Genomic DNA, 25,975 nt, shown 5'->3' with positions numbered 1-25,975 from the left:
GTCCCACTTTCCACTTGAGAAGCGGAATGAATGACCTTAGGCTAGCACACACACTCAGCATAATCTACCTCACGGGGTCATTATGAGGATAAAAATTAAGGAGACAGGAACGATATGAGCTGCCCTGAGCTCCTTGGAGGAAGGGTGGGATAAAAATATACCTAATAGTGCAATCCTATGCCAGGATGTGTGTGTTGAGTGCTGTCAAGTCGCTTCCAGGTTATGGCAACTCTATGAACTAATGACCTCCAAAACGCCCTATCATTAATAGCCTTTCTCAGGACTTGCAAACTGAGGGTGGTGGCTTCCTTGATTAAGTCCATCTCATGTTGGGTCTTCCTTTTTTCCTGCTGCCTTCGAATTTCCTAGTATTATTGTATTTTCCAGTGAATCTTCTTTCATAACATGACCAAAGTACAATAGCTTCAGTTTAGGTATTTGAGCTTCTAGGAAGAGTTCAAGCTTGATTTGATCTAGAACACACATTATTTGTCTTTTTGCCAGCCCACGGTATTTGTAAAACACTGTGGCCCTGTGAACTAGGTCAGGCTAAGAGCATGTGACTGGCCCAAAGTCATCTAGCAAACTTATATGGCAGAGTGAGGATTTGAACCAAAGTCTCCCCAGTCGCACTCCAACACTCTACCCCTTGTCCATGCCGAAATTCTTTGAGCTGTTCAGAGAAGTGGTATATAAATACTGCTGAATGAGTGAAACAAGCCCCATCCCATCTGGAACAGAGTATTAAACCATGAATTGAGTGGAAAGGCTGCACAGACATTTTAAATAAAAACATAAAATGTTCTTGGGGCTTTATCTGTTGTAGTTGCATTTATTTCATGAGAAAAGTTGAGTTAGATAAATAAACAGTTGAATGTTCAGGCTGGTTGCCCTTCTCAGGTAGGGTTGCCAACTCTGGCTTGGGAGTTACCTGGAGATTCTGTAGGTGGAACCTGGAGAAGGCAAGGTTTGGGGGAGGGATCTCATTGGAATATAATGCCGTAGAGTCCACCTACCAAAACAGCCATTTTCTGCAGGGGAACTAGGGTTGCCAGCCTCCAGGTAACACCTGGATATCTGCTCTTACAATTGATTTCCGACAATCAAGTGCAGTTCTCCTGGAAAAAATAGCTGCTTTAGAGGGTGGACTCTATGGCATTATACCCTGCTGAAGTAGCTCCCCACCCCAAACCCTGCCTTCCCCACGCTCCACAGCCCAAATCTCCAGGTATTTCCCAACTCGGAGCTGACAGCCTAAGGAAAACTGTTATCTGTTGGCAGGAGATCGGTTGTTATTCTGGGAGGTCTCCAGGTCCCACCTGGAGGCTAACAGCCCTATGTCCATTTCCTATTTGGGGAAGGGGTTAAGGCAACTGTTTGTTTTCAGGCACTTCCAGAGAGGTTTGTCTGTTTTTGGCACACACACAAAAGCAGAAGACCGGTGGCATAGTGAGTCGACACTTGAAAGATTCATGACGGATTTAACCCTCTGCCTTAACAGCCCCCCCCCCAAAAAAAACCGGTAACTTACTCCATAAGAAGGAGTCTTGGTTTGATTTCCATACATATCTGAGGAAGTGAGGTTTGACTCGAGGAAACTCCTACTGAACTAAATGATTTTAAGGTGTTGCTGGACGCCTGTTTTATTTCTCTACAGCAGACTAACACGACTAACCTTAAAGACTGAGGGAGCATTCTAAGCAGGTCTACTCAGAAGTAGAACCCGTTTTATCGAATGGGTCTTACTCCCGGGAAAGTGTTTTTAAAACTGGCGCCTGGTTCGAGCATGAGCTTTCGGGAGCCTGAGCTCGCTTCCTCAACTATCACGAAGCGCTCCCGCTGGAACAAACATTGCTGTTCTTTCCGATCCCAGCGGAGTTATGTTTGATATGATATCCAGGCAGGCCGTTATTCAGTCTTCCGCTGAACTAAAACGGAAGTGGGGGCGAGTGACCCACCCCGTGCCCCGGAAGCGGTTGCTGGGGTCGTGCACGCGCCGGCTCCTGGCAACCAGTGGTGCGGACCGAGAGGGAAGCCGCCGAGCTGTGGCGCGCGCGGGGGGCTCCTCGGAAGGCGCCATGATGCTGCGTGGGGCGCCTGAGGGCCAGGCCACGGCGGTCACCAGGCCCCTGTCCACGGGTAGGCGGCGGCTCCAATGCCTTTTCCTCGCCTGCCCAGGGCGGCCCTATTCTCTCTTCGCATGTGCTGGCCGGCGGCGGAAGCCCCGGGCTGCCCGGGCTCGGAGAGGGCTGGTTTTCGCGCAGGCTGCCTGGGGTTTCGTTCCCGGCTCCTCTTGGGGGGTGGAAGGGCTTCTGCTCTGGGAAGGAGGAGGCTTGCGTGACCCTTGGCGGGCCGGGCCCTACTAGTTTCCCTGCCGGGGGGGGGAGGGGTGTGTCGAGTCGAGAGCCTTTGGCCGCTACAGGAGACAAGCGGCGATCCGGCAGGCGTGGCTAAGAACAGCTGGCCCTGTTGAACTTCCTCCTTGCAGCTGTCAAGAGCCTGGCCAGAGGGAGGAAAGGGCTGTAGCCGGAGAGAGTGCTGGGGCGCGAAGGGAGGCTATGCTGGGGGTGAGGGAGATGCTTTTAGGGGAGACCAGAACAAACTCTTACCCCCCTTCCGGTCTTTATCTTACCCGGACTTTTTTCGAGGAGGGGCGCAACTGCTGGGGGCGAATTCTATCCCTTGGATTGGTATAACCATCTGGAATAACCAGCTTCTCTTTTCCATGATGAGGCTTCCATTCTTTGGTGTTTGTGGAAATAGTTGTTTCAGTGCTGGGAAACTCAATGGAGCCTAACAGTTCCTGTTGACAGAGCAGGTAAAGGAAAGGACACTTCCCCAGTTGCTGAAAAATGACCCTGATCCCACTGGTCTTAGGTATCCACAAAGTGATGGAATGCTTCAGTTTTCCTTTCCCCCCACAAATAAAGCCCCCAATACAAACTCCTGCTGCTGTATAAACTTCCTCATAGGTCATTAGGAAACTCATCTTTAAAATTGTCATTCCTTACAATTATGGTAACACAGAAGAGTATAGAAGCCATAGTTGTCATAAACATAATATGACTTTTCAAGAGCATTTTTAAAATGAGAAGGATTTTGGTTGGCCAGCTTGGTTACAAATGATGTGCCACTGTTAAACGTGGGTTGGACTCATACCAGCTTTTCCACAGATGTAAGAAGAAGCAGGCTACATTGGGAATTGTGAGATGGTGGGTGGGGCTGCAGCCATCAAACAAGACTACCATTCCTTCCTCTTGCACCAGTGGAAAAACTTGCAGGGTCTTATACCACGTATTTTGTGTTAAACGTGTGTCCCTTTTACCAGGCCCACCTTTTCATGTGAAAATAACATAACAGGATTTCTAGTCCAATAAAAAGTGGTGTTGGTTTCAGGAGGTAAATCCTGAAGGCATCTATACTTGCTCAAATTAACTATTAAAATGAATTAATGCTCAGATCTAAAAATGTATCTACGTATCTTGAGGATATAGGGTTTATGCATTTGTACTGTATTCATTTTGGAAACACTTATCAGGGGTGTCAAATATATGGCCTGTGGGCCAGATCTGGCCCCTTGAGGGCTCTTATCTGGCCCACAAGACAGCCGAGGCACCCACCCCCCAATCTCAGGAGGACAATGATCAAACACTGTTAAATAAAAGAAAATACTGTTATTGTTTTAAGCATGCTTGCATTTTAAGTAAAAAATAAATTAAAAAGAATATCATTAATTGGTTTTGCTTGTTTTCTCTATAAAGTTTGTATCTCTGGTGTGTGTGTGTAAAGGGCCGTCAAGTTGCCGCCGACTTATGGCGACCCCTTTTGGGGGTTTTCATGGCAAGAGACTAACAGAGGTGGTTTGCCAGTGCCTTCCTCTGCACAGCAACCCTGGTATTCCTTGGTGGTCTCCCATCCAAATACTAACCAGGGCTGACCCTGCTTAGCTTCTAAGATCTGACGAGATCAGGCTAGCCTGGGCCATCCAGGTCAGGGTGTATCTCTGGTACCTGGCGTTAAATGTTATGGTACACATGGCCCCGCCCTACCAGGTGGCATTAATGTCATATCTGGTCTTCGTAACAAATGGGTTTGACACTCCTTACTTATATGGATTAAGTGGCTAAACTATTTATGTAGTTGTTATATGAAGGAAACTTTCTTTTGTATTGGCTAGTAAATCTGATACCATAATTTAGGCCAGACAAAGACTTCATGTTGCGTTAGTAGAGGCTTTGGTTTGGGCTAAATAAATTGATACATTTATTCTTCCCCTTGAGGTTTGCCTGACACCTATGTCATTCTTTTTTAGGCGCCTGCCAAAAACATCTTGTTTACCCAAGCTTTTAATTTAGATGCTGATCTTTTAACACTGTTGTAATGTATTGGCCTTCCTGGCTTGCCACACCTGATTGTGTGGGAGTTCAGCCCTTTAAAAAGGGGGTGTTACGCTCCCCATCTATCTTTTGGTTCTGGCTTCTTTCCCTTTTTCGCTGGCAGTTGCAGCTTTTGAGAGGTCGCTGTTTTATGGAACTATGATGAACAGAGAACTTAACAACCGTCTTTATAGTGTACTTTTAGTCTGAAAGCTGGAATTCATCTTTAGCTGCTCAACTATCCATGTTTGTATGATTATTATGATTATTTTATTTTATTAAATTTATATCCCAGCAAAGCCTGGCTCAGGGTGGTGCACAACATACCTAAAACAGATTTTGATCATTTTAAAACATTCTTAAATTGCTCCATATAATCAAGCTATAAAATATCAGTCTCATTTGGCGTGCTTGATGTAACATAAAACTACAGTTAAATAATCAATCAGTGCCCACCCCCCACAAGTAACAAATAAATAGAAAAAGGGGAGGCCAGCGTTTATAGTAAGAACTGTAGCTGACCTCAATCATAGGCCTGGCAGAATAGCTCTGATTGTTTTATTTTTTAATTTAATAACTTTTTAATGTTTTATTTTTTAAGCTGCCTCGGATATATATTTCTAAATAAATACATGTAAGGTGGTATAAGTCTCCCCTTCTCCTACATTCACAGTATCCCTGTGAGTTAAGTTAGGTTGAGAGACAGTGACTGGCCCAGTGTCATCTGATGAGCTGCATGGCACAATGGGGATTTCAACCTGGGTATCCTAGTCCAACATTACAGCCACTAAACTGACTATGCAAAATCTACATGAATCAAGTTTTCAGGTATTGGAAAAAGCAGTTCCCTTTACTCAGTTCTTTTCTTAGCAAATAGGTCATGTAGTATTTTTGCACCAAATATCTTGTTATATTCCATTTTTGAAATGCATTATAACCTTCACAGAGTTTAATTTGTTGTCCCAACGTGAGTAAATTGAAAGGTCTTAACTAAATTGTAGACACATTTATTTGTAAAATTATTAGCAATAGAAAGTAAAGATATTAGAAATGTAAAACTAACTTATCTGTGAAATTTGTAGCCATTGCTTGATCACTGGCAAAAATAGTCCTAAACTTAAGTAATGAAACAAATCTATTTTATTTACTTATTTATTTTGGAAAACATAATGTAGCATATTTAAAAATGTAAACAAATAAAATATAAATAAAAACCATTTTAAAACAACCACAGCTGTACTCAAACATGACATCCAATGAATGTCAACAATGAAGGAAAAAAACAAAACCTGTAAAATTCAGCCAGCACAAAATGCCTTCCTGAAGAGTCAGGTAACCTCCAAAATGCTGAGGAAGTGGCCAGCTGCATTTCCCAGAGCTGCTTGTTCCAGAGCATGAGTGCCACTACAGAGAAGGCCTGGCTCCCTGTCCTCACAAGCCAGGACACTGAGAAGTGACCCCTCCCAGCAGTTCTGAGGGAGCAGGAAGGGCTCTGTATGAAGGGAGGCATTTGATAAGTTCGTCTTGTGCTTTCTTTCACAGCTTCTGTGCTTTGCCAAGTTGAGCCTGTGGGACGATGGTTTGAAGCATTTATTAAGAGGAGAAACATGCATGTTTCTGCCTCTTTCCAGGAGCTGGAGGATGAGAAAGAACTATCTGAAGAGTCAGGAGATGAAGAATTACAGCTGGAAGAATTTCCTTTGTTAAAAACACTTGATCCAAAGGACTGGAAGGTACATATGGCAAATTGCTCTGAAGTTCCAATAAAGAGCATTATTTCTCTCTTGACCTGAATTTGCCTGTTACAGAATTTTTGTATTGGTGCTACGCTCACTTGCCTTTCCCCTAACAATTCCATCTTGGCAACTTTTTCTAGATCAAAAATAGAGCTGTTCATGTGTTTTTTCTCTCTTATCCTTCAATCTCTAATAAGATCTAGTATTCTAACGACTAGAATGACACCAGTAGTAGGGAAAGGCTAACGGGTAGGAGAGGAACCGTCAATAACTTGCTACTTGTGTAGGCAGTCGCTACTCACCATAGGACCGTGTTGGCGAACCTATGGCACGCGTGCCAGTTCCAGCACGCGTAGCCCTCTCTGCCGACACGCGCAGTTCCTCCAGGCCATTGGCCTTTCCGGCTCTGCCCCGCCCCGGATGGTGGAGGCTGTAGCCTAGCGGTTCCCGCATGCCTCGTGGTTCTGGCCCGAGGCAGGAGCTGCCTGCCTGCCTGCCGCCCCCGGAGGCCCTCCCACGGCCGGCAGCGGTGCTGCTCCTTTGTAAATCCGGCGGCAGGGACACTGTCGGGCCGCTGAGGTTCAGGGCAGGAAGAACTCCTGCACGCAAGGAGGCCCATCCTGCTTGTCGGTTCTGTTGCCAGGGCGCCGTGAGGGGCAGGGCCTCCCAGGGCTTTCCGGGTCCCTGGCGGAAAGAGCCCTCCACCTGCCGGGCAAAGGTGCCCTGCATCGGTCCCGCTGGCGCTCGGCTGAGGTTCGGCCCCTTTCCAGGGCTGGGGGAGCAGCCGGGGGTCTCAGGCGGGCAAGCGGCGGCCGCCGCTCTGCAAGAGGGAGGCCTTGGCCGCGCCTTCCTGGTGCTCTGGCTGCAGAGCCCAGACGGACTGGGAAGCCGGCGCCAGCCCTGCACCGCAAGGCAAAGCAAGGTCAGGGGGGAAGGAGGGAGTGAGACCCCCCCCATGAGCGGCGAGTTCGCAGCTGCTGCCCCCCCCCACCTCGGGGTGCTGAAGCTGCTTCCTGTCTGGGCCCAATCCTGCTGCGGTCAGGGGGAAAGGAGGGAGTGAGACCCCCCCCCATGAGCGGCGAGTTTGCAGCTGCCGCCGCCCCCCCACACCGCGGGGTGCTGAGGCTGCTGCCTGTCGGGGCCCAATCCTGCTGTGGTTCTCCCACGCAGGAGAGGCGCAATGCCCAGCCGCTGGGACATGTCCTCCGTGCCACCGCGGGAAGTTCATCTTTGATGGGCGGGGGGGGGGAATCCTTCTTACCCACGGCTCTGAAAAGATCGAACAGCTGGGCGCGGCTGCGTATCCAGGAGGGGAGGGGCCGTGGCTCAGCGGTAGAGCATCTGCTTGGCATGCAGAAGGCCCCAGGTTCAATCCCTGGCATCTCCAGTTCAAGGGACTGGGCAATTAGGTGATGTGAAAGATCTCAGCCTGAGACCCTGGAGAGCTGCTGCCTGTCTGAGCAGACAATACTGACTTTGATGGACCGAGGGTATGATTCAGTATATGGCAGCTACATGTGTACAAAACATAGTGGCATTTAAACAGATGGTTAGGCTTTGTAATATGGTTTACATCACCTGGCTGCAGGGCCTTCTCACATACAGGCACTCATAAGGAATGACTACATGGAGTGCCAGGAACAGAGAGGGCCATGGCTCAGTGGTAGAGCATCTGCTTGGCATGCCAAATGCAAACTTTTACCTTTCAATAAAAAGTTGTTTGTATCAATCAAAGCTCTGTTATTGTGTTTTTCCTTTAAGGCAAAAGATGTTAATGTATGAGTTGTTTTTTCTAAACTAAAACCTCAGTATTCAGGTTAAATTGCCGCATTGGCACTCGGCGATAAATAAGTGGGTTTTGGGTTGCAGTTTGGGCACTCGGTCTCTAAAAGGTTCGCCATCACCGCCATAGGGACTGGCAAATTATACAATTGTGTTTCAAACTACTTGTTTCAGTGAATCAATTTACAGTGATTCTGCTAGTTAACAGTAATGCCTTGGAACATTTTCCCACTTGACTATTGATCTTTAACGTGCCGCACACTTTGAGCTTTGCTGGAATTGGAAAGACTCCGTTATTCCTTGAATATTTGTATCTTGTAAATATACTTAATTTTGTTTAGATAGTAGAAGTTCATATTTGCATTTCTTTCTCAGAATCAGGACCACTACTTGGTTCTTGGACTGGGGCATATGAGATACAAGGCCTCTCAGAAACAAATCAAAGCAGCTCGTAAGTACCTTACATTAATTAGTGGTGATGAAAATGCTTTCGCTTATATAGACAGTTCTGTCTTGGTTTTTAAAAATATTGATTTCAAAAAAGGAACATTTGGCTTGATTTTTATTGCTTTTCAAAAAAAGCATTCTCAAAACTGTTCACATAAAAATTCAAAGTAGTTAAAGCATTATAAAAGATAGTAATATCTAAGAGCCCCATTTGTGAATGCAGCTTGATCCTGGTACAATGGAGCGGTGCCCGGCTGCTGTCTCCGTTCCTTCTGTTGGTTCCTGCAGTAGTGTTTGGAAGCTGGAAGGAAGTGTGTGAGACACTTCCCCCCCACCCCCCGTGGAAAAAAAAACTGAGTTGCTGATATGGTGTAAGGGTCTTTGCACTGTTATGAGAGGGCATCTTCTCTGCCCCCACAGACCCTTAGCAAGTCTGACCCTGCTTGCCAAGAATTGGGGAGGGAGGTGTTTTGGCTGCAGCAATTCAAGTATTGTGTTAAGCTAAGTTCTATGTTTGAGTGGGGGGTGGAAAACACAGTAGAGAATTCAGTATCAGGAATCAAATAAAACAGTTACATTTCAGTTGTTTCTAATTTAACATAAAATGAAAGAGTACTGTTTATGCTTTGAGATACAGTTATACAGCTGGTAGTGTCTTTATCAGCTTTGGTTGCTATGGCAGAGGCATCTCTTCTTGGAGAGGGATGATTTAGCCATCATTATCCATGGTCTAGTACCATCCAGGCTAGATTGCTGTGATGTGCTGTATACGGGGTTGCCTTTGAGAAGTATTTGGACTTCAGCTAATGCAAAACGCAGTAATCAGATTCTTAACTGGTACATACAACCAAGAACACAGGGTTAAAAGATCACTGCTTCCAGTTTGTTTCTGGGTTCAATTCAAAGTACTGCTTTTAACCTTCAACCCACAATGGCCTAGGTAGCTGTCAGTGCAACTCGAAGAACACTTTGCTGAGAGTAAGCCCACTGAATAGACTTCATTAGGATTCTGAGTATACTGGCTTAGGATTGCACTGTAAAGGACAGGTTTCTTCTTTGTGTAAGCCCTGCAGAGTTGGAGATGAAATGGGCATTTATGGGAGAGAGGGCGCTTTTTTGTTAATGATTAAGTGCCAGGCAAAGTCCATCCTCTTTTGTGTTTTGAATTGCATCTTGGATCCTGTTGTCTGGTTGTATTTTTTATTATTACTATTACTATCATGTTCTTAATCCTGCTGTTGGACTCATGTTGCATGATTTTCTTCTTTTATTTTTACCTTACATTTTTGTAAGCCGCCCAGATGGCTTTAAGGCAAAAAGGTAGGATGTAATTGCCTTAAACAAACATTCCTGGTTTCTAATGACCCAGGTATATTTTTTTTATGGAATCTCTTGGAATCCCAGTACCTAGTGCAGTCCCCCCCAGTCCAATTCAGTTTGGAGATATCATCCAAAATGATTATCTTAACTGCTGCATCAACATAAATACTGTGGTGTTTAGTAGGAGTTTTCATAATGTCTGTCTCGCTTGATAGCCAGCCCCCTTAGTGAGCTCCAGTGAATTTAACAGGGCTTGCTTCCTTGTAGGCATAGTTATGATTGCAGCCTAAATCACCAGTACATTGTATGTTCAGAGTTGCATAGAGAACTTCACTCCCATGTGTGGGTAGGGAGTTGAAACGTCAACACACAAAAAACAGTTTTACTTTTACTGTGGGGAAAATACATAAAATATTAACTGCTGCAGATTGGAGGAAACAATTGTATGAACTTCTGTCTACCTCATAGGTCAGCAAGGACCCCAAAATGTGAACGTTCTTGTCCATCAAAATTGCAATGCTTCTTTATTAATTTCTTTGCTTTTTGCTGTCTAAAAGATGTAGTAAGGGAGCATGTACATCAGGATGTAGCCAATGTTGACTTATCTTTGAACTTAGTGCTTATTTAAACCCATAGATAAAGCCATGGTGTTGAAACACCATCCAGACAAGCGAAAAGCAGCAGGGGAACAGATAGGTGAAGGAGACAATGACTACTTTACCTGTATAACAAAAGGTAAGAACTGAAGAGAACAAGGTTCTGAATATTCTTGATCCTGTTATATAATGTTTTTCTATAGGAATATGTGTCAAAATAGCCCAGTAGATTTGTGTTAGTTGCTTTTGTAACACGTAGTTACTTCAAAAGTTAGAAAAATTGAGCTTCTTGTTTTTGTTTGCTTCCAGCAAATGGAAAGTTAATTTCCATTGATGTCTAATACATTCCTAAGACAGTAATCTAGTTGCCCTTTCATAGCATATCCCCTTAAATTCAAAACACAAGGACATCTGTGTGCTCACTTGATTCAGGAGGCATAATGTGTCAAGTAACAGACAAACTTAATTATGTAGAGCCATGGTTCTGGAGCCTTAATTGACATGAATATCTGCTTGCTGATCTAAAGATGTTGCTGTACTAGCTCAGTTTAGTGCCACTTATCTACTTCCCCTTCAATGTCACTGTTAAGCCTGAAGTGTTGCATTGATTTCCAGAAATCTGCAGAATGGCAAGAACTGGGAAGCCTTGAGAGCACCAAGAGGGATAGCTCATCCACTGGCTGACGTAATTGTTATTTTAGAATAGTGCTGAATTGTACGTCTAGAAGCCCCAGTGGTAGATGTTAAGCATGCCATAGCAATACTCTGTGCTTAGCTTCTTCTATTAACCCAACAGTCCAGTGCTTATTGGTAAGTGCATTCATTGGGATTCCTTGGAGGCCCGCAGTGTTTGACTTCATGTACATATAGGTTATTGTATTGGGACCAAGAGAGGCCTTCTTTTGAATTCCTCAAATAACTAGATTAACATTTTGAAAGGGCTGTCTTCCTGTTCTCAATCAAACCTTGTTAGCATGAAAGCAAATTAGGCCTCCAAATTTTTCTCAAAGACTGTTTGAATGGTCAAAAGTAATCCTTGCCTTTCAGTTAAAATAAAATTTGATTGCCATTTTAGTTCCAAGAATTGATTGTTTACTATAAATCTATGCAGCGCTTTAGTTGTTATGTATTTTGTACACGCTGCTTCTACCACTACAATTTAACAGCCGGTAGCAACATGAAGATTTACAAAAGTAAATCATTGAATAATTATAGGAAGATTCAAGAATATTGTTTCCTCCCATCAAGTAACTTGTGGCTATGTAATCTCATTTTTCAGCCTACGAAATTTTATCAGATCCTGTGAAAAGGCGAGCTTTTAACAGTGTAGATCCTACTTTTGATAACACCGTTCCTTCTAAAAGTGAAGCAAAAGAAAATTTCTTTGAGGTTTTTTCACCAGTCTTTGGAAGAAATGCCAGGTGAGTTATATTACGGGCTCTTTGGGGGCCTTTTCTGTCATGGTGGCTGATTGACCATGAGCCGCTTCTCCCAGCCAGTACAGGTGCTTGACTGTCTATTTAACAGCAGTGAAGAGCAGCAGAGTTGAGTGAGATCTTGCTGCTTGAGAGTTGTGTCCACAACCTGATGAGGTTGATATATTTCAATAGTATAATTTGAAATGTACGTGATTACTGCAGCCTCCTAGCAGAGTATGCTGGTGGAACCATAAGAACATAGTTCAGTAGGTAAGCAGAGAAAGTCCTTCTGTCTCTCTTGGTTCAAAAATCATTGTAATTTCTTAGTGCAGAATAAATAGTGCTTAGGCATTTGCCTGCATAGATGTCTTCACAGGATCTAGCCTTTAGGGTAATATGTATTCTCTAATTAGGCAGGCTGGGGACAAGCTATACACAAAGAATGTCTGACCTTAGTCCAGAAATATGCCATTTTAGAGTCTTGTATATCAGTGCCCTGTTACATCTGCCCTTTGTGGCTGTTTGTTATTTTTATTTTTCTAAAGTTTTGGGGAATGAGATTTATTCCTTTGCACCCGCCTATCACCCTTGGCCAGCTCACTCCAGCAGTGTTGTGGTTCAAGTCATGATGGAATAGTCATATTGCTGTCCTGCTTTATCCTAATCATTTACTTATTGGGCATCAAATGACGAGATAAGTGTGCTGCTCTTGATTTGGAAATCCCACAGCAGTCAGTGAAGCTGTTGGGCTCTGTGTGAATCTCCACATACTCCAGGTTGAAATGTTTCTTGTCTCATACCTTGAATGCATAGTCCTAGCACCTATTTCTTTGTGAGAAATGCTTATCTCAAATAACTCTTACCATCTTAATTAATATTGTCTGTGTATCCTTTAATTGCTGCAGGTGGTCAAACGTAAAAAATGTACCAAAGCTTGGAGATGCAAACTCATCATTTGAAGAGGTAGATGCTTTTTATTCGTTTTGGTAAGTGTGCCAACTCTTCTTTCCCCCCTCAAAATAATGCATTAATGTATAGACAGATTGCATAGGGAAATCTCTGAAAACTACACAGTTCTAGCACATTTGAGGAAGTGTGGTCTGAGGTCAGTTTTAAGGATATTTTATGATGTCCTTATGTACCTGGCTTGTTTTGTTTTTATATTGATCATAATGATTTTATGGTACTGTTTTTATTTGTAAGCTGCCGTGAGTGGGACTCTCGAGAGGCAGCAAAAACTGTCCTTAATAAATAAATGTTGCTTTCTCTAAGATCATTGACCCTGTAGGGAGAAGGGCAGGGGGAAGGAGACATTTAGATCCTTATGTTGAGTCTCCATTTTGGAGATCTATAAAACTTGCATTGTTTTCCTTTGCACTTCCTAAAATAGGCTATTAGAAATAAGTGGGTTTCAGAGTGTTTAGTCAAGGCTGCTCTAGGATGATGGAACTACAGTATCTTCAGATGAATGGCTTGCAACCTTTTCTGGCAAATGTCTCTGATCAAACTCTTGTGGTGCAGTCCTGAGTAGAATTACTGTGGCCTAAGCCCATTAATTTCAGTGGACTAAGACAAAAGTAACTTTGCGTAGGATTGCATTTTAGTTGCTTCTGCCCCATGGCTTTATCTCTTACCATTCTTAGATTTACATGTTAATTAAAAAATCAGGGAGACTCGTCTGTCCTCTTCTGTTGCCCTCTTCCACCAGCAGGTGAAGACTTGTTTCCTTTGGCACTGCCTCAGTGATCCCTCCTTCCTGCCCAGCATTTGAATTTTTGTTTTTATGCTTCTGTGTGTATTTTAGCTCTGGTTTTCATTGTTTTAACAAGGTGTTTTTGTTGGTGCCAATGGTTTTTAAGAAGTGATTGTGTATGTTTTTAGTTTGTTGGCTACCTTACCTTGGTGGCCCTTGTGAGGGCAGAAAGATGGGGTATAAATTATGTAAAATGAATAAATAAAAATAAAAACCCAGCGGGTATTTGGATTTGTGTGTGGAGAGTAACATTGGAAGAAGGTGTGATCTATGTGCACTTCTGCTTCATTTTTTTTAACCTCTTGAGGCTGGCATGGTTCTTCCCATGTGCTCTGTGCACGCCTATTACCAGAGCAGTAGGTCAGGCTCCACAGGAGAGTAACAACACTGCCATTCCCAAAAGCAGATGTGTCATTAAATAACCAGCAGAATGAAAGTGGTATTTGCTAGTATCATGGGTTTCCATGGTAAAGTGAGAACACGTGTTATTTATTTGATTTATAACCCACACCCTCTCCTCAACAGAGGGCTTGGGGTGGTTCACAACATATTACTATCATTTTCTACAGAATCCTTAAAATAGGAATTCAGTCAATTAAAAAGAAGCATACTTAGAAAAATCAGCATTTTTGATGTACCTGTGCTGATTTTTTCTTTTCGGATATTGCTATGTATTGTTTCAGGTATAATTTTGATTCTTGGAGAGAGTTCTCCTACTTAGACGAGGAAGAAAAAGAAAAAGCAGAATGGTATGTAAATAAAAAGGTTATTTTAAATATGTGGTTCATATACAAAAAATTAGCCATTGTCTCATACCAAATTCCTGATGTAATTTAGAAATTTTAAATCAGCATTGTGATGGTAAATCAAGTGTGTTTATTCACCATATCACCAGTGTGGCTAAGAATGCAAAGCTGAAACATTAACTTAGATAGATTAGCCTTTAAAAAGCTCAGCAAGCAATCCTAAATAGGTCTACTCAACTCTCCCGGGAGCAAGCCCCATTGAATAGACTGGGTAAAGTGTTCTTAGGATTGCAGTGTTAGTCGCCCTTTCATACTCTGTATAAACATGGCTAGAGATGTAGATGTTTATTGCTTTTTAATTTTTTAAAGCATATTGATTGATGGAATGGGGATTCTACTCCATCAATAATTTGGGGTACTGAAGTCAGGATTGTTGGTTATCTGGATTAACTGAGAGAAAAGGGAATCTTGTATTCAGTCCATTTGTCCTTTTTCAAAATATGGTAGATCTAGCAGTGCTTGAATAGTTCAAAATGCAAGTCTGTTCTGGTATCACAGCAGTAAAAGACTGTTTTCCTTTTGCTGGGAGAAAATGTGAATGCAAGAAAGGAACAGATTTTTAGGGAAAATATACCTATACTAAGATGGAGCAGGGAGGCCAGAAAGAATTTATTTGATTGGATAAAAGGAAAGCAAATATAGTAACTCATGTCTGGAAATGTTTATTCAAAGCAGTATTTGCTGTTTCAGTCAGCTTGGGTGTGAGAGAAAATGTTATAAAAATGTTACATCAACGGCACCTTTCCCGTTAGACTAGCTAAAATGTATAAAAGTGCTAATAACCACTGTTGGTTTTGTGATAAACCTCAGGCAGTCTTCTTCCACATGTGGTGGGGCTGTGTTAGAGCCAAAGAAATTGGAAAATAGAGACAATTATGCTGGCAAAGGGAATAGACTGTGATGTTATAGGCTCCCCTGAATGTTGTCTACTGAACTACACAGTCTCTATTCCAAAGAAATTTAGAACATTTCCCCTACAAGTTGTAACAGCTGCAAGGTTGGTGTTTTCTAAACTTTGGAAACATAAAAGAATATCAACACATAAAACTCTTTTGGATAAAATTAAAGAATTTTATTTACATATAAAGTTATTAGCATTACAAAAAAAATGAGGATTCTACAAATACTGAACTTTTCTAGTCAGGCACATTAACCCGTTTGGAACAGACAATGTGATTATATTTATTTGTGTGGCCTTAATCAAAGATCATTATATTTTTTGATATTGAGTAATTAAGTTTGTCCAGATTTATATGTATTATTACTTTATTTAGATCTTCTAAAAACTGTTGGGCCTTATGTATAATACTTATAAATAAATTTAGAAAAACAGGAAAGCAGAAGTGCATTAACCCTTGATAGTGGGTAAAAGTAAGTGCATATCAAGGGCAGTGAGTATTGTTTTGCATAGCTGAAATTACATTGATGCCCTGTTCAATTTGATGCATTTAGGGATTGTACCTAGTTTCTATACATGTCCTGTTATCTCTTTTGACTTTAAAATGGCTGCCAGAATTGATCTGGTAAGGGTGTGTGCACAAGAATATGATGCTACCGACCACCTTCTGTTTCCCTTTGCAGTCGAGATGAGAGGAGGTGGATTGAAAAGCAGAACAGAGCAACTAGAGCGCAAAGAAAAAAGGAAGAGATGAACAGAATAAGGACACTCATCGGTAAGTGTGATCTCTGCATTTTCAAGGAAGCTAGCTCATCAAATTCCACACATGATGTGTCACCTTCGTAGATGCATCTTCTTCCTTTTCTTAGACACTGCATATAGCTGTGATCCTAGAATAAAGAAATTCAAGGAAGAAGAAAAGGCAAAGAAGGAAGCAGAAAAGAAAGCAAAGGTAGATGCAAAACGAAAAGAACAGGAGGAAAAAGAGAAGGTATGACTCCATCATATAAAATCCTTTGGTCTTCTGCTAGTTGGATAAAAATGGCATATTTTTTGTAAAAATGTTAGGCAGTGGTTATAACTGTTTAGATGTTTCAGTTGCCGTTACTCTTTGAACTTAGCTGAAGTAATGCATTGTGACTAACTGGGAGACTTTGTGTCCCCGTTCTGTCAGCTCTTCCTCTGCAACTTTTAGAGCAGTGAGGGTCAGTGATTAAGTGGAACATTTATAAGCAGTGCCTGCTTAGGTGATTTTTAGCTATCATATCCATTGGTCATTTGGGATTTTAATGGTGAAGCCAAAGAACCCATTGTGGGTTCAAATGGATGTTCTTACATTTTGGGGCACAGACCCTAGTAATTTAAGAAAAGCAAGCTGCTCAAACTTCATTTTAAACCCGCTTCATTGGCTTAACAATGTAAGATAGCCTCATGGATTGAAATCTTCTCAAGCAGAACAATTTTCAGATTGCAGATGCTTACTTAATGGTATGAACTTTCTGCTAGAACATTCTAACCTGCCAGCACTGGAAATGCCTCTAGCATTGTTATTGTTAACTAAGGGAGTATAGAAATTTGATATCTGTTATTGTGTCATAGGTGTTTCCATTTCAGTGACATCAAGAAGTGCTTTCCCGCATGGTGTCTGCTCATAGGTTTTCTGGAGCCAAGTGTTCTGCCCCAAAGCAGAGTCAATCCTAGCTTTCCGGAGACATCAACTCTGTGTTTGCAGGACTAATCCATTTGGAAATAGTTGATTCCATCATAGGAGGATGCTTGGCTTAGCACTGCCCAACATTTGTGACTGACCCCAGCTTCCGTGGCAGCAAATTTTTGGTGGGGCCTGCTAGCGTTCTCAGCATTGTAAAAGTGCCCAGAGGCCCCTTACATGGAGTGTCACAAAGTGCTTTTGGGGTGTGTGTGCATGTATACAAACAGACTACAGTGATTCTAGCATTAGCTTTTGTTTCAGCAAAGGCAAGCAGAATTGGAAGCAGCCCGGTTAGCTAAGGAGAAAGAAGAGGAAGAAACTAGACAACAAGCACTGCTGATGAAGAAAGAGAAGGACATACAGAAAAAAGCAGTTAAAAAGGAAAGGCAAAAGCTGCGAACCATGTGCAAGGTATTTGGCTTTTACAGCAGCTAAATATAGATGTTGTATGTTTTCCAACTATTGAATAGTTGAATGTTGGTCTGGAATAGGAGTGCCTTCATACTGGAAGGGGAAACTTGGATGCTATACCTAATTTACATTTTACACATTTACAGTATTATAGCCTTGCTTTCATTAGGGCAAAACTATCATCACTGTGCAACTTATGCAGGTTACCCCAGTTGAATATGGTTTAAAGAAAAGATACTAAGGCTGCAATCCTTCGTACACTTAACTTGAGAGTAAGTTCTGTTGAGCTTGGTGGGGTTTACTTTTGATTAGTCCTGCTTATGGTTGCATTATAAACTTATTGGATCTCTGAACTGCACTAATCATACAGACAAAATCACTGGTTTTGCTTTCCACTGATGTTCAGATTGCCTTGGACAGACAACCCTTCATGGTGGCTCTCTGAGGTGTGTCTGCCTGTGCGTATAGATGAAGAGCACTTACCTAGGAGTTTGGGCTATTAAGAGAACCACACAAAAATGCCCTCTTCTGCTTTTTTTTCCTCATGGTTTTAACAGAGAGCCTATTCGCAGTGTACCAGGTCAAGACTGCTGTACACTCAAAAGGCATTGCTCCACCCCATAATAAATTTCTGTATTTTTAAATGTGTTGTTTTTAAATGTATACTTTTTAAATTCTTTTTGCATTTTAAAAGGAAATATTCAGTTAATTCTCATATCCATTTTTCTGTTGTACTCATTAATTTCATTTATTATGATCCAAGATGGGCCAATGTAAGGACAGAAGCTAAACACAAATAAAACATAAAAACAATAAAAACTCTTGACGTAATTAGCACTTATTTTGTAATATAAGGCTGTTAATAAAAGGACTGAAGCATCTGCTTTCTTATCGGCTGAGCCAAAGTGCAAAATCTGGCCACCTTAAGAGTGATTTCATTAAAGCAATCTGCAAGGAGAGCAGATATATCAAATTTATCAGATCCTGGAAGCTTAAATAAAATAGGGGTAATTTCCCTGGAACAGAGCCCCATGGTAAGCTGCAGTACTGCAGTCCAAGCTCTGCTCACAACCTGAGTTTGGTCCCAACGGAAGTTGGTTTCAGGCAGCCGGCTGAAGGTTGACTCAGCCTTCCATCCTTCCAAGGTCGATAAAAAGAGTACCCAGCTTGCTGGGGGTAAAGGGAAGATGACTGGGGAAGGCACTGGCAAACCACCCCGTAAACAAAGTCTGCCTAGTAAACGTCAAGATGTGACATCACCCCATGGGTCAGGAATGACTTGGTGCTTGCACAGGGGACCTTTACCTAATTTACCTGGAACAAATATCCTTATACAATGAACAGTGCAGTAATGCATATTCAGTTGTTTCCATGGCATTCAGTTAGCAGAAACACAAATGGTAGGAATAAGGTATACTTAGATATAGCCTTGCAACTGAACTGAAGGTAGAACATTGAAATGGACCAAAGTAAATTCTCTGTGGTATTTTGGAAATTCTAAGGCAGGGAGATAATTTGCTGGCACAGAGTTTTGACCATGATTCCCTATTGCCAGGTAAGAGTGGACTCAGGCTCTGTCAACTTAAAGAGCTATATCCCAGCTTCTTTGATTATTCCATTAGCTCTCAGGAGCCCAAGATGGCATAGAGCTAGAAGAATAACCCAAAATATTGTAATTTCTTCTCAACGGCTTCCACCCCACCTGAACCAAGGTTACCTAAGAGAATTAAAAAAGCTAATCCAAGAGGGTTCCAGTTTAACAAGTCAAAAGCATGCCTCTTGGTACCAACTGTGCATTTCTAATCACACTATTCCCAATTCTAATCTGAGGAAGGCATTAGAAATATAGCATGGGACGCCAAATAAGGATCTAAGAAATTTAGATAGAATTGCTTCCATTATCAAAGCCAATTTCATTATTCTTTTTAAATGTTTGCATTTTAAAAGGAAATACTTGTTAATTTTAATGTTCATATCTGCTTTTGCCTTTGTACAAGAACAGATCCTTCTCTCAAGAGGGACCTTCAATTCCCAGAGTTTTTGTCAAAACCAAATTATCTGGGATCAATTATTTCTTGCAATCTGTTATGGTCTTCTGTTCTTTTAATATTTAGAAATTCTTGGAAAACATTGTACGATGGAGACAATAAGATGAACACACACACTTAAAGAAAAATGTATGTTTCATCATTGGCTTAGGTGTGTGGTTTTAATTGTTCGTAGATTTTATTTTTGGTCTTACTTTTTGATGTTTCTAAGGTAAGCCATCTTAAAGTAGGTAGTGTAGAAAACCAAACAGTTCTTAAAGAGGAATGGTTTAAAAGGGTATGAACTTGTCCCACAATTTATGGTGAGTTTGTTCAGTTTCACCTTGTGGGGTTGTGAAACTGATGACCAACAATGATTCATCATAACCGTCAACATGGGAAACAGCATTCGTTGCTTTACATACTTGTGTTACTGGGAACACCGCAATGTGTGAATTCCCCCTTACTTCTAAAATTCTTCAAGATCTGAACATACAAAAGTAAAAATGAATTTTAACAAAGATCTTAAAAAATGGCAGTTGAATCCTAAAAGTAAATTTTGCCCACCCAGCACGGTAGTATAAGGAAACTCTTGAGTTTTGAAAAGAGAAGTTAATGCAGCTTCTGAGGAGTGTGTTATCTATGTAGAATATGGCCACAGTCATAACAGCACCGGAGTAATTGCTTGGAGATTGTGTGGGTATCACATTGTTTTGTCTGAAGCATGTGGTGTTGTACTTTCAGAACTGGAATTACTTTTCTGACAACGAGGCAGAGTGTGTTAAGATGATGGAGGAAGTGGAAAAGCTTTGTGATCATCTGGAGTTGGCAAGGTATGCTTTCCTGACCTACATGCCTATGTTTTTTGACCTTCAGCTTTCCACTAGATCTGAAATATCGTTCAATAATTTATTTTTAGTCTGCAGTGCTTGAATGAAGCACTTACCTCCACAACAAGGGAAGAAGGAAAGGCTGCTGTAGAAAAACAGGTAATTATAAATCTTTTGTCCTGTAACAGTGAATAGGCATAATGAAAATACCAGGGCAAGCCTATAGAGCCACATGAATACTGAATATGTACATTACAGTGTTTAGGAAAAAGCTTGCACTATAGAATCAAGCTTTTAAAGAATATGCTTCCACAGCTGATACCTGGTTGGATTTCTTTAGTCAAACCCAATCAAATCTAATAGCATAAACATGCAAGAGGCACATGCTTTCTAGAGGTTAGCTCTTAAACCTTTGTGCACAATACTGTTGCATGCTAAATGAGGTATGCAAGAGGGAAAAAATGTGACACTGCTAATATTTCTCAGGAATAATGGAGGTAATTTGAAACCTCTGAGCACTGTAAGAACATAAGCGAGGAGGGAGGGGCCATGATTCTGTTGTAGAACATCTGCTTGGCATACAGAAGCTCCCAGGCCCAATCCCTGCCAATCAGGTAACAGGTGATGTAAGGCTCTACCTAACACTCCAGAGAGCCAGCTGGAGTAGACAGTACTGACCTTGATGGATCAATGGTCTGATTCAGTATAAGGCAGTTGCATGTGTCCAAAGCATTGCTAGATCAGACCAGTGGTCCTTCTGGTCCAGTATGCTGGCTCACACATAGGCCAATCACTTAATCTGGCAGGCTAACAGTAGGGCATAGAGGCCAAATCCTTCCCTCACTGTTGCCTTCTGGCACTGGTATTCAGAGGTTTAGTGGCTCTGAACTTGGAAGGTTTCCTTTCGTCACCATGGCTAGTAGCCACTGATGGATCACTTACTGAATAAAGAAGTATTTCAATTTGTCTGTCCTGAACCTATTGCCCATCAGCTTCATTGGGCGCTCCCTGAGTTATAGTATTCTGGGAGAGGGGGAAAGGGTTATCCACTCTTTCTGCCTTATGCATAACTTTATAAACCTCTGTCATGTAACCCTCAATTGTCTTTTTGTTAAACTAAAAAGTCCCAGTCTCTTTAGCCTTTCCTTGTAGGAAAGGTACTCCAATCCATTGATCATCTTAGTTGCCATCGTCTTCCCTTTTTCCAGCTCTGTAATTTTTTTTCCAGATATGGTGATCAAAATTGCACACACTATTCCAAATAAGGCCGCACCATAGATCTAGACAAGAGTGTGTATCTAAGGTTTCTAGAGGGAGAAGGTTTGCTGTATGTGTGAATATAGTTTGAATGTTACCTATGTTGTAGGAAAGGAGATTTATATTCCCCCAACATAATGGCCCAAGCTAGCCTGATCTCGTCAGATCTCAGAAGCTAAGCAGGGTCAGCCCTGGTTAGTATTTGGATGGGAGACCACCAAGGAATATCAGGGTTGCTGTGCAGAGGAAGGCACTGGCAAACCACCTCTGTTAGTCTCTTGCCATGAAAACCCCAAAAGGGGTCGCCATAAGTCGGCTGCGACTTGACGGCACTTCACACACACACAACATAATGACGGACTGAAAGCGGAAAACTTTAATATGAATTGTCTGACAGTTCTGAGTACGCAATTCAGCAGCAAACATGACACAGACACATGAAGTGAAATCTTGGCTCTGTAAATTGATGACAAAATTTCTTCTTTCAGAGGCCTTGAGAGTTATGCAATCAGTCCATCTCTTTCTACTGCATGTTTTTGCCCAAATCTCAGAAAAAATCTTGCTTAATCATCTTGAGAATTCTAAGATCAGACATTCTAAGGCCACAAAGGTTATTTTATTGCTCTACAGTTGCTAGCTTTGTTTTTAACAATGTACTTGCTCACAATTCTGTTTGCATTGGATACCAATGAATTTCTTTTCCTACAGTGATTATTGGAACAAAATGAGCCAGGGAATTTGTGGCAATTTCTTAGCAGCTTGGGAGAAGGGTTTTGTTTGCAATAATTCTGTGTGGATTTTTTCTTATATTCACATAGATAGAAGAAGTAAATGAGCAGATGAGAAAAGAGAGAGAAGAAGCAGATGCTCGTTTGCGACAAGCAACAAAAAGTTCTGAGAAATCAACAAGTGGAGTTGGTGGTGGAAGTAAGAACTGGTCAGAAGATGACTTGCAGTTGCTAATTAAAGCTGTGAACCTCTTCCCTGCAGGGACTAACTCAAGGTATTTATACACTGATAAAGAGTATGTGTGTGAATTTATATTCTTGCCTTTGCACCCAAAAGTGTGCCACCAAGCCCCAGCTAGTCTTTTATCTATTAGATGAGAATTTTCAGAAATCAATTTAAAGGTGTCTCAGACCTACAGAAAAGGTTTTCCATCCATGGGTCTTCATAAATCAGCTATCAACTAGAATGTCTTTACCTTGGCATTTTTCTCTTTAAAAAATATCCCTTATCATTGATTCTTGGCTCGGTGTTGGAGGAAATGAGCTAAAAATCAATGCATTTTCAAGGGAAATCCCTTCCAGCTTCAACATCTTTCCAAGGCTATTGATTGGCAATCACTATGTGTATATTTGAAACAAAGTTACTTAATTTTTATTGAAAAATAAACAACCTAAAATAATGCTATACCGTTTTTGTTTGTGGATTAAAAAACAGATTCTCTGCAAATGCCATATATTTAACTGGCTGAAAACAGGGGCATACTTTTTTTCATGAATATTTGTAAACTTTTTTTCCCTTGTGCACATGTAGGTGGGAGGTTATTGCCAATTATATGAATTTGCACTCTACTACTGGAATAAAGCGAACAGCAAAAGACGTTATCAACAAAGCAAAGAGCCTACAGAAACTTGGTATCTTTATCTTTGTAAGATGGTCTGCATGCTTCCATTTTATGTATAAGTGGATTGAGCTTTCATTCTCCAAGCATAAGCATGTTCTTGGTTGTGAGTCCCACCATCTTACTTAAATTGTGAGAGGGAAATTCCTGCACTCCATTCAATGGCATGTGCCTTGCCCGCACTGCTGGCTGCCTCTGTCAGTTTCCCCCCTAATTAGAGGCAGACCATCAGTTGTGTAATGTTGGCAAGGCATACTCATGCCCCTTGGTTTATGCTTTGCTAGAATTTTGGGAGGTCTTGTGATGAACAGCTCATGTCCTGGCCTCAAACTTAAATTCCCCCACTGCAGTGTTTTGCTCCCTGAAATGCTGCTTCTAGTCTGGGGCGGGGGGATTTGAATGGGAAGGAGAGAAATAAGGTAGCACAAGGAGAAATATTTTAAAATGTGACTTCGTATATAACCTGTCGCATCAATACAATTCAGACTATTGCAGAGGTAACTACCTGTGCTCACTAGAGACAGGCAATTCAGGCAGCACTGTTATTGGTGAAAGATAGTAGGCTAAGTGGCTCCCAAATGGAAGAGGCAAAGAAAATGTGTACAGTCTTGTTTATGCTGCTCATCGTGAGATATTGCCTAGCCTGCATTGAATCCATGTGCTTGGCTCTCCTGTTGCATTTGAGAAAGACACACATGAAGCTGCCTTGTACTGAATCAGACCCTTGGCCCATTGAATTCAGTATTGTCTACTCAGACCGGCAGCGGCTCTCCAGGGTCTCAGGCAGAGGTTTTTCACATCACCTAGTCCCTTTAACTGGAGATGCCGGGGATTGAAACTGGGGCCTTCTGCATGCCAAGCAGATGCTCTACCACTAAGCCACTTTTCCTTGATTCATATGGCTTAAATTTAGACTCTTCAGGTAAGAAAAGGGCAAGAGTCCAGTAGCACCTTAAAGACTAACAAAAATATTTTCTGGTAGGGTATGAGCTTTCTGAAGAAATGAGCTGTGGCTCACGAAAGCTCATACCCTACCAGAAAATATTTTTGTTAGTCTTTAAGGTGCTACTGGACTCTTGCCGTTTTCTACTACTGCAGACAGACTAACACGGCTACCCACTGTGAATTGTCTTCAGGTAAGGAATGCTGAAGGTGCTGATATAAAGCGATTCTCATAATTCAGCATAAAAGTGAAAATGTGTTCTGTTATTTCTGGATTTCAACAGTCCATATAGCTCTTACAATGAGCCCATTTAAAGCAAGCTTAGGTTTCTAAATGCCAACCTAATTTTTCTTTCAAATGTTTGTTTGGGACATGCCTTATTTTGTACTATGAGATCAGCTGACCCATGTCTTCTTTTTCTCAGACCCTCATCAGAAGGATGACATCAACAAAAAAGCTTTTGATAAATTTAAAAAAGAGCATGGTGTTGTGTCCCAGACAGAGATTGCTGCACCATCCCAACGATTTGAAGGTAAATATGAAAGAACTGCTTCGATATTCTGTGAAATAGCACGGTCCAAAAACATACTTTGTTAGGATTGTACCGCCCCGCCCCCCGAAAGTTTCTTTTGTATTCTGGCAAGATCAGAGTAGCAGGGGTCAGGGCAGATGTCCTGTACTTTAGTGCCAGTTTGTGAAAAACCACATCTAAATGAACTGAAGCTCTTGGGGTGTCAGATGAGCGGTGATCCCTTTCTAGAGGTAGCAGACAAACTCCTATGGTCCATCGTTTGTAGATGGTTGGGCAGAAGATCTGCTAGAAGATGATCACACAAATCTCAGATGTTATTAAACTTGCGGAACTGCAAAAAAGGCTGTTCATTCCTTTGTTCCAGGAGCTTGAACTAAAGGCATCCATTTGGTCGGGTAGAAAGTTACCAGTAGAACGTCTGTAGATCTATCTTTCATTCGGGACTTTTTTTGTGTAACCATTTAAATTTTCGTATTTATTGCTTTCTTCACCAGTACCACTTACAGACTCCTCTCCTTGGACCACAGAAGAGCAAAAACTTTTAGAACAAGCTTTGAAGACCTATCCAGTGAATACTCCTGAAAGGTGGGAGAAAATAGCAGCTTCTGTCCCAGGCCGATCTAAAAAAGACTGCATGAAGCGCTATAAGGTAGGAAAGTGCTGTTCTTTTAACTTTAGGAATATATACACATGTAGTTAGGCCATTATTTGAGTACCAAAGCATTATTAGACATGGAGATAAGTCCTCAAAGTAAGTGCAACAGTAACTTTTCCTTGGGCAAGTTGTGAACAAAGTTAACAGTTGTTTCCTGGGAATCATCATTAGCCATTCTACTTCTCTAGATTACTCAAGATGGCACCTCAAAGTTAAGGGTTCTTTTCCACAGCAGGATAAAAGCCAACAGTCTGGGACTGGCTGCAGTATACAAGTAGCTCCGAGTAGCATTGTACAGTAATGCCACGATAGGTACATGGAACACCGTACACATGGTCTTTACGCCACACAACCTTAATTAGAGAAGTTCCAGGGGAATCTGTGCCCGTGAGTATAACTGGATTCATGTTAATGGGGAGTGGGTAGGAAGAAGCATCAGAAAATCTGGCCAGTAAGTAGACAGAGTAGGATACTGAGCTTCTCTGCTCCTCACTTCAGCTGTGTGCTGTTTAGGTTAGAATCCAGCAAGGGTGAATGTTCAGCATCAGTGACGGCAAAAAAGTCCAAACCTCAAACAGCGAGAAACAATCATTCGGCACAGGAAATTATCAGGACCTGCCCAGGAAGTGCTGTGAGTTAAACAGTAACTCAGTATGAACAAGCTTCTCTCTCTTGTTTTAGGAACTTGTTGAAATGGTGAAAGCAAAGAAAGCTGCCCAAGAGCAAGTACTGAATGCTGCTAAAACTAAGAAATGAGATTCTTAATGACAATCTTAATGTGTTTTGTTTTATAATAAAAATGCAAATACAACACCAGGTGTTTTCCCTTTGGACTGCTGAACAGTTTGTA

At 41.8% G+C, this 25,975-nt stretch overlaps 1 protein-coding gene across 3 annotated transcripts; it reads left to right on the top strand.

The window, feature by feature from the left end:
• The first annotated feature begins 2,025 nt into the window (after positions 1–2,025).
• Positions 2,026–25,936, top strand: DNAJC2 (DnaJ heat shock protein family (Hsp40) member C2). Of its 3 annotated transcripts, none has more exons than XM_056847006.1 (17): positions 2,026–2,139; positions 5,919–6,109; positions 8,270–8,345; positions 10,298–10,396; positions 11,537–11,678; positions 12,581–12,661; positions 14,112–14,177; positions 15,816–15,907; positions 16,002–16,123; positions 17,105–17,254; positions 20,026–20,114; positions 20,201–20,270; positions 22,187–22,371; positions 22,908–23,008; positions 24,363–24,470; positions 24,965–25,119; positions 25,807–25,936. In XM_056847006.1, exons 1-17 carry the CDS (start codon positions 2,079–2,081, stop codon positions 25,879–25,881), a joined length of 1,863 nt encoding a protein of 620 aa, XP_056702984.1. In that variant the 5' UTR covers positions 2,026–2,078; the 3' UTR covers positions 25,882–25,936. The 3 variants fall into 3 exon arrangements, 2 of the variants coding, with proteins under 2 accessions (XP_056702984.1, XP_056702986.1); XM_056847008.1 differs by having other exon boundaries at positions 2,035–2,139; positions 6,008–6,109; XR_008933237.1 differs by having other exon boundaries at positions 2,076–2,139; positions 22,908–23,022.
• The last annotated feature ends 39 nt before the right edge of the window (positions 25,937–25,975 follow it).

Source organism: Euleptes europaea, chromosome 3 (assembly GCF_029931775.1).
Source record: "Euleptes europaea isolate rEulEur1 chromosome 3, rEulEur1.hap1, whole genome shotgun sequence".
Taxonomy (NCBI): Eukaryota; Metazoa; Chordata; class Lepidosauria; order Squamata; family Sphaerodactylidae; genus Euleptes; species Euleptes europaea.
Note: the sequence above shows the minus strand (reverse complement) of the source record. Positions and strands in the feature narration are given on the sequence as shown.

What these genes read in the sequence shown, in the direction of transcription:
- DNAJC2 (XM_056847006.1), top strand. Translation starts at nt 2,079, where the DNA reads ATGATGCTGCGTGGGGCGCCTGAGGGCCAGGCCACGGCGGTCACCAGG. An exon ending in CTTTACCTGTATAACAAAAG is followed by an intron (nt 10,397 to 11,536) that starts GTAAGAACTGAA and finishes CTCATTTTTCAG; the next exon opens with CCTACGAAATTTTATCAGAT. An exon ending in AAAGAGCCTACAGAAACTTG is followed by an intron (nt 23,009 to 24,362) that starts GTATCTTTATCT and finishes TCTTTTTCTCAG; the next exon opens with ACCCTCATCAGAAGGATGAC.